Below are 13,787 nucleotides of genomic sequence, written 5' to 3'. Positions count from 1 at the left end.
GAGTTTTCCCCCCATAACCCGCAGGCGTAGGGAGGCGACCCTCTCGTCCACTGGGGTAAACTCCAACAACGAAGCACCTAACCGGGGACTTGTGAGTATCCCCACACCCGCCCGGCGCCTCACACCTTGAGCAACTCCGGAGAAGAATAGAGTCCAACCCCTATCCAGAAGTAAGGTTCCAGAGCCGACGCTGTGCGTAGAGGTGAGCCCAACCAGATCCAACTGGTAACGCTCCACCTCCCGCACAAGCTCCGGCTCCTTCCCCCCCAGAGAGGTGACGTTCCACGTCCCCAAAGCCAGCTTCTGTCGCCCGGGTCTGGTCCGTCGAGACCCTCCGCTTTCACTGCCACCCTTCTGGCAGCGCACCCGACCCCATCGATGTTTCCCGTAGGTGGTGGGCCCGCGGGACGGAGAAGCGGAGGTGTTGCCCACGTTGCCTTTTCGGGCTGGGCCCGGCCGGGCTCCGTGGCAAGCCCGGCCACCAGACGCTCGCCGACGAGTCCTCCTTCTGGGCCTGGCTCCAGAAGGGGACCCCGGGCTTCCTCCGGGCCGGGTATCCTCACTTCTTGTGTCGTCTTTCATGAGGTCTTTTGAACCAATCTTAGTCTGGCCCCTTGCCTGAGACCAATTTGCCATGGGAAACCCTACCAGGAACACAAGGTTCCAGACAACACAGCCCCCAGGTTCATCAGGGCACACAAACCTCTCTACCACGGTAAGGTGCTGGTTCTTCAGAGAGGATTTCAGGCTGTATATTAAATTATATATTTTTTTCTTTTAACATGTAAAATACACATTCTGGTATTCTCTGACAAGAAAATAAAGCAAAAAGGCCAAACAGGCCAAACAAAGGAGACTAGGAGGAATTATTATTTTAATTTACATTACTTTTTTTTTTAAGTGCATTGCCTGCGCCCTGCTGCTGCTCAGAGGGAGCAATGTTTTTTTTAATTACATGTTCTATTGAAAGTTTACTAACATGTCCACGTTGCATATCTTGACACTAAACCAGTGTTGTTGTTTATTATTACATATCTATTTTTCTTAACATTTATAAGTTAAACTTTTTAAAAGTGGTGGGGACAAAATTAGCCATTTCAAAAAGTGGTGGGGACATGTCAAATGACGCTATGATACCTAATCATATAGTATCAAACTCTAATCTAAACCTCAGTATTGTGCTAACTTGTTACACGGTTGCCACCTTGTGCCTGAAATAAATCTAAAATGTTTTACGCTCAGGCACTACATGTGTTGCTGTGCCAAACAATTGGGGACCTGCGAAAATCCCATCCATTTGTTGGGAAGTGTAGTTTAAACAGTCGAGGGGCTGCTTTCTGTGTGGAGCGCTCAGAACTACGACTCCCACAATCCCTTGCTAGCGTTTGCTCGTGTCCAAAATGGCGTCTTCTTGAAGCGTACATACATCGCAAGTGTGTTGTTGACAAGTGATTAAGGTAAGTTTTAAATGTTTTTAACCACACATTTCGCTGTGATGTTGTATAAAATATAAACATCTGACTCGCGTGATGTTTTAGCGTTGAATCTTTTGGCAGTTTACTGGAGAAAATTAGCCTCTTTGCTAAGTTGTTAGCTAGCGTAAGGAGCTAGCTTGTTCACTCAGCATTCATTTGTAACTCACATTTAACATACTTGATTGTGTTTTAAGTCCCTATGACACGTTACGTTTTCTTACTGTGGATGTTCAACTTTTATGTGAAACTATATCAGGCCTGAAACTTTTACCGTCAGACTTAAAATGCATGTTACCTTGAGACACTCGCTGCAGAAACGTATACATGCATGCTAAATAATAAAGCGGTCATCTCTATGTTCCCTGGGTCTTGACTTAGGGTTCGTTTCGTCTTGTTGAAGAAGGAAACGCTTTGTTTTAATAGTCATGTTGCCAAAGTTAGTACTATGCTTCACACAGGCTTACATGTGATTTGTTGTTTAACATTATTGATGCTTTCCGTTTTTTGACACTTATCAATGTTGAGATAAATCCTTTGTTGATTCCTTACTCGAGAAATGAACAAGCACCAATTACTCATCATAAATCAAGCAATTGTAATATAAACAGCTTGTTAAATAAACAAAGCGACAATATATTTACTGATTGATGTGGGTATAAACTCAAAATGTAAAAAATGTTTTGCAACTGCATTTGTAGTAACTGTCCATCTGAACATTTGGAGACATACTTTTAAGGGAGTTATAAGTTGTTGAAGAGTGTTTCCAAAACAACTGACCCCGGAAACATTGAACATTTGAGGGGAAAAACAGTGTCCAGTGTCTTATAGGAAAAATAAGATTTACTGACCCTGTGAAGAAAAACTGTAAAAGTAAATTGCAAGTGCCATAGCAGCTTGACTGTAGGCTGTTCATTCATGTATGTCCTGAAATGTAATAGAGCACTTTTTCTTATCAAAAATGTAACTAAGTGAATGTGAAATGACTGCACATTTGTCACTAACAACATGCTCCTTACAGATGGCGGCCGACCCGGAGAAGAAGGAGGAGAAGAAGGAGGAGAAAAAGGAGGAGAAGAAGGAGGAGAAGAAGGAGGAGAAAAAGGAGGAGAAGAAGAAGGAGGAGAAGAAGGAGGCTGACTCCTCAGCGTCCAAAGACAGGGAGAGGAAACGCAGCCGTTCACGAGAACGTAAACGCAATGTTCCTCGCGAAAGGAATCGCTCTAAATCTGTAGAGAGGTAACTCAAATGCAGCACATATCTGTCATTAACGCTAGACTAAATGAGTAATGTTTAAAAACTGCATTATAGCATTTGTCCTAGTTTTGTTTCATTTCGTTTTTGCATAACCAAGCCCTATTTTGAATGATGATGAAATTATACTAAACATTATATTTGTTTTTAATGACAGAGAACGACGAATGAAAGACAGAGAGAAGGAGCGTGACAAAGATAAGGACAGAGATTTGGGCAGAGAAAGGGGTCGCAAGGAAAGAGACGTCCATCGACGTGATAAAGATCGCGGCAGGAGGTCCAGGTATGTAAATGCTGAAATACACTTAGTGAAATAGAAATGCATCACACATGTTGATTTACTTTCATTGCGCAAAAACCAAATAGATGTTTTCCTCATAACTATTTATTAACATCTGTTTTAAATTCATGCTCCTTCGTAGAAGTCTCTCACCCAAGTCCAAGGAAGCCAAATCAAAGAGAGACAAGCAAATAAAAACAGAAGAGGAGGAAGATGGAAAAAAGAAGAAGGAAAAGGTAAAATGGGTTTTACTGAGTCTCTCATCAGAATACCTTTATTAGTCCCACGGAGGGGAAATGTACATAGTTACAGCAGGAAAAGGAGCCACAGACAGCTTAATGTTACATAATATGTGACATGCATTTTTTTTAAAAGTACTAAGTTATGATATAAAAAAAAAAAAAGTTACATAATTAAAATAAAATACACATCCTATAACAGTTCTACGGATTTAGCAGCCAGGTATATATTACACAGTTATTAACGCCATCTATATATATTGCACATCTAGCACATATTGCACATAGGTGGTTGGTATTTAACAGCAGCAAGTTACACAATTTACAAAATACACACCTTGTAACAGTTCTAAGGATTTAGTAGCCAGGTATATATTACACAGTGATTAACGGCATTTATATATTGCACATAGTTTGTTGGTATTTAGTAGGGCTGCACGATTTGGGGAAAATAATCTAATTGCGATTTTTCTGACAGATATTGCGATATTTGTTTTTAAGCGACCCAACGGAAGTTTATTGTAAAATGCGGCCATACCTCCGGCTAGGAAGGTTGTATCAACGTGCTCCCGTCTCTAGCACCCCCGCAGCCCGAGCTACGAGTGAAAGAACTAAACTTACATGGAACTTCCGTTGGGTTGCTTTAAAGTCAAGCTTCAGTTTAAGATTCACCCTGTAATAGAAACATGTGATGGAGCATTACTAACCTGACTCAGACGCTTTGTTTCACCAAACCATCTAGGAAAGCTCCATTGGAAGCCATTTGGAAAAGTATTTCAAAAAGACTTGGCAGCTGATTGGATCAATCTGTCTATCACCTTCTATCATGGGCCACTTCTGATTGGTTAACAATGACTGGTACATGTGGAGCACAGCACTTCTGATTGGTTAACAATGGCTGGTACATGTGGAGCACAGCACTTCTGATTGGTTAACAATGACTGGTACATGTGGAGCACAGCACTTCTGATTGGTGTGGATGACTGACACACAAGAAGACTTGTTGAAAAACAACAACTTAAAAATCGCAGGCTTTGCGATTTGATAATTGCATTATTTCAAATTTCAATTTATAATCGTTCAGCCCTAGTATTTAGCAGCAAGGGCATAACTGTGTTTGTTATATTCTGAAGTTGTTATTTCAAATGTTTGACCCATCTCGCCTCTCTTCAGGTCCAACCTTTATCTTTGGAAGAGCTTCTCGCCAAGAAGAAGGCAGAAGAGGAAGCGGAGGCAAAGGTGGGAAGTCTCTTGAGTTCACATTTGTCTTCTTTTTAAATCTTTAGGATTATATTTTCCTCGCTTCATATTTGATTGTTTTTGCCCTTTTCAGCCCAAGTTCCTCTCGAAAGCAGAGCGAGAAGTCGAGGCTCTGAAGAGGAGGGAGCAACAAACCGAGGAAAGGAAGAAGGTGATGGAAGAGGAGAGGAAGAAGAGAAGGATGTTCCAGGACATGGGGAGAAAAATGATGGGTGTGTATTATCAGCCACTGGTTCATTGGGTTGTCTGCATTATGTTTGTGTAAGCATATTGATAGTAACTGATAGTGTGGGTTAACAGAGGATCCCCAGGAAAGAGAGAGGCGAGAGCGAAGAGAACGAATGGACCGAGATAACAACGGGAATGAAAACGATGATGGACGACAAAAGCTCAGAGAGGAGAAAGATAAAAGCAAAGAACTCCACGCCATCAAGGTCAGTCTCAGGAGAAACTGCACAGAGCAGATCAAATGGTGGCTGTTGGTAGCAAACCTTATATAGATTTGCATTAGCCTGAATCTTAAACCCCATGATGACTGGATTTATGTCTCTAGCGGTGTGGGGTTTTGTTTAAACATCACCTGTACTGGTCAGTGATTTTAATCCCTTCCAGAGATTATTTTCTTCTAACCCTAACCCATATCATTGGTCCTCCTGTCATTGATGTGTTTCAAAGTCGATCTGTGAGTTTGTTTCCCTGGAAAATAGAAACCTCGCTACATATTTATTGTTGGAAATTTGACATCTGTGAAAAAGAAGGGAATGCAAAATAGGTTTCACTAATCTGATAGATGGAAACTTTTTGGGTCCGGAAAAGAAAGCTAAGAAGGTGGCACACAAATGTAATCCAATCAGATTCATGTAATGAAATGGCAGCAAGGTTAAAAACAGAGATATAAATAGTCTATTTTCACTTTTCTTTTTAGAGTAATTATGTTTTTATGTAATTTGTAGTTCACTTTTGTATTCCATCATCACAGTTTTAAAGGTCCCATGTCATGGCCATTTCTACTGATCATAATTCCATTGTTGAGGTCTACTAGAATACATTTATATTGTGCAATTTTCCAAACTCACATTGGTTTCTCAAACAGCATCTCTGTATAGTATGTGTATTCACTCTCTGTCCTAAACGGCTTGTTGGAGCTCCTGTCCCCCCTCCCTGTGAGCCCAGTGGCCGTCTGTGAGACACAGCGAAACCCAGCCCGAACACACACACGCACACACACCCGCAGCCTGGCTGGGAATTTGTGTGTGCCCAGGCTGAATTCTGCGGTGTCTCGCCGACCCCTCCGACAGCTCCGCGGATGTAACGTCACTATACCCAAGAAGTAAACAATGGAAAAAGAGAAATCTTCAACGAGGCGTTCTCGGGCAGCATAGACAGGTCTTTTCTGTGTTAGAGTACTAACTACAGGGTGTACTTTGAGGGTTTTGACTCTGCAGACCGTTTACATGCAGAAAATAACACACAAGGGGACGGTAATATCCAGAAAAGCATGACATGGGACCTTTAACATAACATTTAAGAAAACCGGCTGTGGATTCCTAAACATGACCAGACTAGATGACAATTCAACATGTGTGATTTACTAAATTACATATCTGATCCTTACAGGAGCGTTACCTGGGCGGGACCAAGAAACGCCGGAGAACTCGCCACCTGAACGACAGGAAGTTTGTGTTTGAGTGGGATGCTTCTGAGGACACCTCAGTCGACTACAACCCGATGTGAGGAAACATGAACACAGTGTTCACTGAAACCTGTCCCTCTTTAATTGAAGCGCATCTTTTGCCTTGTTTTGAATGTGTGTGTCTGAACAACTCGATGTTCCCACTCTGTCTCCCAGTTACAAAGAGAAGCACAGCGTGCAGCTGTACGGACGAGGCTTCATCGCCGGCATCGACCTGAAGCAGCAGAAAAGAGATCAGTCCAATTTCTATTGTGACATGATGGAGAACAGACGAACGCTGGAAGAGAAGGAGCAGGAAGAGTGAGTAAAAAAACATCCACATGATCAACTCTGTGGCTTTGAGGAGTTCACTGAGGTTTGCTTTCAAGAGCAACTTGAAGTTTTGAATGTAGTGTAGTGTCATCAGTGTAATGACATATCATAGAGTGCCACAGTGACGTGTCCTAAAACCCGGAAGTAAGTTAGCATTTTCCAGTTCCTTCGACAAACATTTCTCCATAGGATTTTGGAAAATAGCTGGAACTAAAGTCTGTGGTTGAGACGTATTTAAGAGACGGATCACGTTTTGTTCTACGACATTAAATACATCAGCAGTGACCCCGCTGGTGATTTTTGAAGAGTTTGCGTGTCTGAAAAGGATGGTTGTTAACTAGTGGCAGAATAGGACTACAGAAGTTGTCCAGGCCGTTGTACGTCATTACGGCAAACACGTAAAACACTCCTGCTAAGTTTGTTTGCCCTGTTCTGCTTGAAAGCAAGTACCTGCCTCGTGCAAACTGTTCAAACAAACGCTTCAACTTGTACCATTTACAATCTGTAGCTTTGAATATGGATCTTAAGTTGGCGTGACGTTGAAGCAGCCACCCTGCTGTAGTTCCTTTATAGCATAACGTTAGCATTTTGCTTCTGGCGACTAGATTTATGATTCGAAAATTTTAAAAGTAGGATAGACATGTGGAGATTATCCGGCTGAACAAAACGTGATCCGTCTCTTAAATGTGTTTCAACCACAGACGTTATTTCAAGCTATTTTCCAAAATCCTATGGAGAAATTGCATTGGTTTTTGTCGAAGGAACCGGAAGGAGTTTACATCCGGGTTTTAGGACGCGTCACTCTATAGTACATGAATGAAGCGGACTGGAGGATAAAAGTATTTTTGAATAGGGTTTGAATAAAAAATGGTCGGAAATAGGGCTGGGCAATATATCTATAATATATCTATCGTGATATAAGACTTCAAATCGTCTTGGATTTAAATACTATTATATGTTAGTATAGTTCTTGGTTCAGATGAATACATTACAGTAAAATGATAGACTTGGTATCTTTTCTATTATCTGCCTTTACCCTCTTATCCAATGAATCAACATTACTGATGATTCTGGTCCAACATATTGTGATCATTGATTCTCCTCCACAGTATGAAAATGACTAAGACTAACATTAGACACAAATCTAATAGTGTTGTAAAAAATATAGATTTATCATATTAACAGTCCACGCGGATATGTGAGATGACTACATTGGTGTCATGAGGATAAAAGCAGCGAATGTAGAACGTAATAATTGATCTTTACTGATGCAATCTTTTCTCTCTCCTCCTCAGGGTGAGACTGAAGAAGATGCGTAAGAAGGAGGCGAAGCAGCGCTGGGACGACAGACACTGGGGTCAGAAGAAGCTGGAGGAGATGACGGACAGAGACTGGAGAATCTTCAGAGAGGACTACAGCATCACCACCAAGGGAGGAAAGATCCCCAACCCCATCAGGAACTGGAAGGAGTACTCCATGCCGGATCACATCAACGAGGTCATCGACGCCTGTGGCTACAAGGTCGGTGCAATGAGACTCCATGTCATCGTGCTTATGAATAGGTTATTCTTTATTATGTCAAACAACAAAGAGTCTTGTTTGCTGTACAGATTGTCAAGCCCTTGTGGCATTTTTTTTTATATGTGTGGGCTTTTAGAAAAAACAATTGATAAAAGGGTTATTATTCTGAAGTGGTAAATAACCCCAATGAACAATAACAATCCACCACACCTTGAACTTTATGTTATGATATGTCTTTGCCCTGTGCTGTGTGTTTTTTTATTGTCTGTTTATTGTATGTTGAATTGTATGGACAAGCTGTAATACTCTGCACTGAACACGAATTCCACCAGCCTGGCTGTGTGGTCATTACAGATTCTAATCTAATCTAATAAGGCTCTCATTTTAGTTGTAAATGAGCACAAAATGAAGTAAAATGCTCATGATTTTTTAGAGTTAAAATACATTTATTTGACTCTTTAGTATTTTCTTTAAACAGACATACAAACTGATATATCCACTGTTCTTGACTGATTCAAGTTCATCTAAAAATATAGGAATAAATACAGGAATAAAGAAATACAAGAATAAATAAATGTGATAAAAAAAAAACTGAAATAAATAAGTTTGGAAATAATTACAGAAATAAATAAAAAAAGATATATATTGAAATAAATAAATGAATGTATAAATACAAAAATGTAAATTGAGAATAAAACAGAACAGACATTATTATATATCTTAAATGTATTTCTACATATATTTTCACTTACAAACTGATATATCCACTGTTCTTGACTGATTCAAGTTAATCTAAAAATGACTCATCTCTTAAAATCCAGGATCCGACACCTATCCAGAGGCAGGCCATTCCTATTGGCTTACAGAACCGTGACATCATCGGTGTGGCTGAGACCGGTAGCGGTAAAACGGCTGCTTTCCTCATTCCTCTGCTCGTCTGGATCACTACCCTGCCGAAGATCGACAGGTAACAAAGCAGATTCTCAAATCATCTCATACCTGCATTTCTCTGTTTACTGATGTCTGTTACACTCCTGTTCTCTGCAGGATTGAAGACTCAGATCAGGGTCCTTATGCTGTGATCCTGGCTCCGACTCGTGAGCTGGCGCAGCAGATCGAAGAGGAGACCATAAAGTTCGGTAAACCCCTCGGCATCCGCACAGTGGCTGTGATCGGAGGAATCTCCAGGGAGGACCAGGGCTTCCGTCTCAGGATGGGCTGCGAGGTAACACACGGGGACATTTAGGCCTATCTAGGAAAAGTGCCACGAAAGAGTAGAACATCTAGACAAGCTAAGTGTCTAAAGTTAGGATCCAGTAGACACCTAAAGTCTGCTCCATTACTCTCTGTGAATCATTACAGTCTTGATTAGTATTAGTAAAATAATTTTCATTCTCTAACACTAAACCCCTAATATCATACACATATACATGGTTTCAGCAAGATTTATACTCTTCTGGGATATCTATTTTCTCTTTTTAGTGTCCTGGATATACGTCTATAGGCGCTTTCACACCGGGTACTTTTCCCCGTACTTTTCTCTTCGAGTTCCGATAGTTCCTGGGATTTTGCGTTCACACCAAAAAGAGAACTTAGTTCATGAGAACTTTTCCCCCCTTTTCAGTCCCTGCTAGAGAGCAGGTATTTTCATGGGGAGAAAAAAGTACCAATTTCTGATTGGCTGGACGAATTGCAAATCACACGCCCCGTAAAACTCTGATTTTTTTTTTGCTGGGATTAGCATTATTAGCATTAGCCCAGCGCACCAACGGAGAGAGAATAATTTATGGCAACACAAAAAAAACAAACGGGGCTTAATGAGTGATGTCAAGCTAGTAAGGCATGGTATCTGACTATCTCTCTTATAGACTTAACAGTTATCAATACATTCAAAATAATATCTGCAGCTGCTTAAAAAGTTGAGAATAATCTGTATTTTTTACACCCCAAGATGACACAAATAAATAAAAAAATGCAATAACAATAGTGATTGAAAGCAGTACATAAGGTTTACCAGACCTATATACACATAATTTTGATAACTGTAAACACACAGACTGTTTTATAATAAAGCTTTGTCGTGACAGGAAGCCCACCGTGTCCTTAAATCTGTTCGGTAATGTGCTTCATACACAACACACACTGATCCCCCCCCCCCCCGCCTGCCTGTGTTTCCTTCTCTGACAGATTGTGATCGCCACCCCCGGCCGTCTGATCGACGTTCTGGAGAACCGGTACCTGGTGCTCGGCCGCTGCACGTACGTCGTCCTGGATGAGGCCGATCGTATGATTGACATGGGCTTCGAGCCCGACGTCCAGAAGATCCTGGAGTACATCCCGGTGACCAATCAGAAACCAGACACCGACGAGGCAGAAGACCCAGAGAAAATGTTAAAGAACTTTGAATCTGGAAAACATAAATACAGACAAGTATGTTCATCCCTCAAACATCATTTACAATCTTAACTATTGTGTAAGGCGACTTTATATAGCACATTTAAACGACGAGGCATTTCAAAGTGCTGTTAAAAAACCGAATAAAAGCATTCAGACATGGGGCAAGATACAGTTTTTGATGTATGCTCGATACAGAGGCACCGAGTACTTAATAATGAATGAACTGCAGGTGATGGATGACAGAAGGCTACACACTCTGGAGGGTTGTTAGTCTGGACACGAGAAAAGGCACATGCATTATTGTTTTTCTTTGTGATCTCAGAGAAGAAAGAAGTTTAAGATTATAAAAGCAAAGTCCCTTTTTTATAGATGCCATAATGAATCTGGAGATTAGTTTTGTAAGTGCTGGTTGCTCTCTTTGTGTATTTAAGTTGTGTTTGTGTCCCCCCTACAGACGGTCATGTTCACGGCCACCATGCCTCCGGCGGTGGAGAGGCTGGCCCGAAGCTACCTGAGGCGTCCGGCCGTGGTTTACATCGGCTCTGCTGGCAAACCTCACGAGAGAGTGGAGCAGAAGGTGATGCTCATGGGCGAGGGAGAGAAGAGGTAAGCGCACACAAACACGTAAACATCATGCATATTGTTTATTTCTCTGTTGAAGTCTCTTACTGAGGGTTTTTTGTTGTTGTTGTTGTGCAGGAAGAAGCTGCTGGAGGTGTTGGCGCGCGGCTTCGAGCCTCCCATCATCATTTTCGTCAACCAGAAGAAGGGTGTCGACGTGCTGGCCAAGTCTCTGGAGAAGATGGGGGTAAGTCAAAGTCAACTTTATTGTCAATCTTTGAAATTGAAATGCCATTTCCCACAATCCCGATTACAAAAATACAAATGTGTATATAAATATGTATATCCTATATATACACAATCAACAGACACATTTATATATATATATATATGTACACATTAAAACATCAATATATACAAAATAACTGTCACTTGAGAAAGTCACTGGACTCTTTAATGTTTTACTTTAAAATTCTGAAAAACATTCTTAGTTATCTTTTGTTTTTAGAATGGGATTGCAAAATTCCCACATTGTTTGAGAAATTAAACAATTCCTTTAAATAGATATTAGAGATGTAAATAAAAAAAAATAGAAATCAATTCATTATTCCAACATCAAACTCTTAGATATACTTTTTTTATCATGATATTTATTTGACTTGGCATGACATCTGGAACAAACATGCGTGCTGTGTTTACTGCTAATAAGCTAATGTTGCTAACCCTACCCAACAACACCGTTAGCATTAATTGTCATTGTGAGCATTTCAGTGTCCGAATTTTTATGTAGTACAAATAGTTCCAAAACATTTAATAAAAGTACGAACTGAACCCACTGGACATTTTTGTTAGACGCCTGACGGTAAACTGGATTTTCTCCTTAAAATACTGGAAATATAAAATGAAATGTAACCTTAGTTTTCTTCTTCTTCTCGCAGTACAATGCTTGCACGCTGCACGGCGGCAAAGGCCAGGAGCAGCGAGAGTTTGCTCTCTCCAACCTCAAAGCCGGAGCCAAAGACATCCTGGTGGCCACAGACGTGGCGGGTCGAGGTATCGACATCCATGACGTCTCCATGGTGCTCAACTACGACATGGCCAAGAACATCGAGGGTAGGAAGCTCCCCCTCAGTATTTCTTTCTTTATTGGGTGTATCATTTTTCTCAATGTTTATACATCAATCATGTTCTTTAAAATGTTATTAGAGGATTTATTGGTCTGGGTTGGTCTAATATTTATCGGGTAATGCATTTTTCCTCAAATAAGTTTTTGTTATAATAAGCGTTTGTTACTAACTTTAGGAATTTGAACATTATCTGAAAGGTTTGAGTCGAACATCAAAGTGCAACTTAAACCATTCCTGTGATTTTAGTAGATATTGAACAGTCAATATTAAAAATATAGCTAAAGGCTTTATATTCAACACATTTATATTTATTATTATACAGTTAGTTTGATGTTCAGTTCCAGATGTATTTATTAATTTAGGTATCTTTAATTTGACTTTAGATGTTCACCTCAACAGTTTTCCAGGTTGTAATAAAGTCAAAGTGTTAATTTCCTTTTTTTAACTATAGTTATTTTCACTGATCCAGATTATCGACATTAGATATTTATTTTGTGATGTCAAGACTGTTGCTCTGCGCTCATAACATAGGATGCACATAAAGAATAAGAAGTGTTAACTAAGCCCTCCTCCTCCTCCTGCAGATTACATCCATCGTATCGGTCGTACTGGTCGTGCGGGTAAGAGCGGTATGGCGTTGACGTTCCTCACCAAAGAGGACTGTGCCGTGTTCTACGACCTGAAGCAGGCCTTCATGGAGAGCCCGGTCTCCACCTGCCCCCCGGAGCTGACCAACCATCCCGACGCGCAGCACAAACCTGGAACCATCCTGACCAAGAAGAGGCGCGAGGAGACCATCTTCGCCTGATCCATCACGCTGTTATAGTTGGACTTAATAAGCTGAACACACATCAGGGTCTCAAACTGTTTTATCGTGTTGCATCTGGACATCATTTCTCTGTTTTGCATTCAGGACTTGGTCTCCAGTTAATTTACGCCCATTTATTTTTCCTTTACCTCCCTTGTTTTCGGTCTGTTTTTGTTTTTTCTACCACACTGCTTTTAGGATTTAAAGACTGCTCATTCAAAGGTGTGTACATGTGGACTCCTTGGTAGATGTTTTGTTTTGCTTCTACAAGCAAGAAGTGATGGTGTAACTGATCTGCACTGTATAAATGCTTCTCCTCGCTTATCGACCGTGATAAACACCATCCAGGATGTGAGGCCAAGTGCTGTTTAAGCTTGTTTTGTTAGAGACCCATGCCAGAAGTGACAGCCATTTTCTTTTACTTCAAGCATCGTCTGACTAAACTGTAATTCATCATTTTTAATATAAACAATGGTATGAAGTGAATACAGCGCATTTGAGTGACATCTGTTCTAAAAAATATATGTATATATCTTGCACAAACTTCAAGCGCTCGAAGTAAGAGGCTCAGGAGTAATATGGAGTTTTGATAATAAAATGGCCCGTCCACAAACAATTAAAAAATCGGACTTCAAATGTAGATCAACAGACTTTTAGTGTGGATAAAACTTAATGAATAGTATCTAAGACTTCTTCTGTTCCAAGTTTTAGAAACCAGGATTTCAGCAGTAGGTAAACACTGCTTGTGGCCACATATGTATACGATGTGCTGACCCATGAAAAGTCAGGATCACTAAAGTTATTGTGATTATCCTAAGGCAGGGGTGGGGAACCTGCGGCCCGCGAGACAATTTGGTACGGCC

General features: G+C 40.8%; 1 protein-coding gene across 1 annotated transcript; it reads left to right on the top strand.

Moving 5' to 3' along the window:
• Nucleotides 1–1,284: 1,284 nt before the first annotated feature.
• ddx23 (DEAD (Asp-Glu-Ala-Asp) box polypeptide 23) lies at nucleotides 1,285–13,538 on the top strand. Its single transcript, XM_034210887.1, has 17 exons — nucleotides 1,285–1,457; nucleotides 2,494–2,711; nucleotides 2,884–3,009; nucleotides 3,149–3,242; nucleotides 4,419–4,484; nucleotides 4,579–4,717; nucleotides 4,806–4,939; nucleotides 6,123–6,235; nucleotides 6,355–6,498; nucleotides 7,806–8,031; nucleotides 8,853–8,998; nucleotides 9,079–9,256; nucleotides 10,219–10,461; nucleotides 10,883–11,034; nucleotides 11,128–11,236; nucleotides 11,928–12,102; nucleotides 12,701–13,538. The coding sequence occupies exons 2-17, from the start codon at nucleotides 2,494–2,496 to the stop codon at nucleotides 12,922–12,924; spliced, it is 2,487 nt and encodes an 828-aa protein (XP_034066778.1). The 5' UTR covers nucleotides 1,285–1,457; the 3' UTR covers nucleotides 12,925–13,538.
• Nucleotides 13,539–13,787: the final 249 nt, after the last annotated feature.

Source organism: Gymnodraco acuticeps, unplaced genomic scaffold, assembly GCF_902827175.1.
Source record: "Gymnodraco acuticeps unplaced genomic scaffold, fGymAcu1.1, whole genome shotgun sequence".
Classification (NCBI taxonomy): Eukaryota; Metazoa; Chordata; class Actinopteri; order Perciformes; family Bathydraconidae; genus Gymnodraco; species Gymnodraco acuticeps.
The sequence above is the reverse complement of the archived record's forward strand: the minus strand, read 5'-3'. Positions and strand labels throughout refer to the sequence as shown.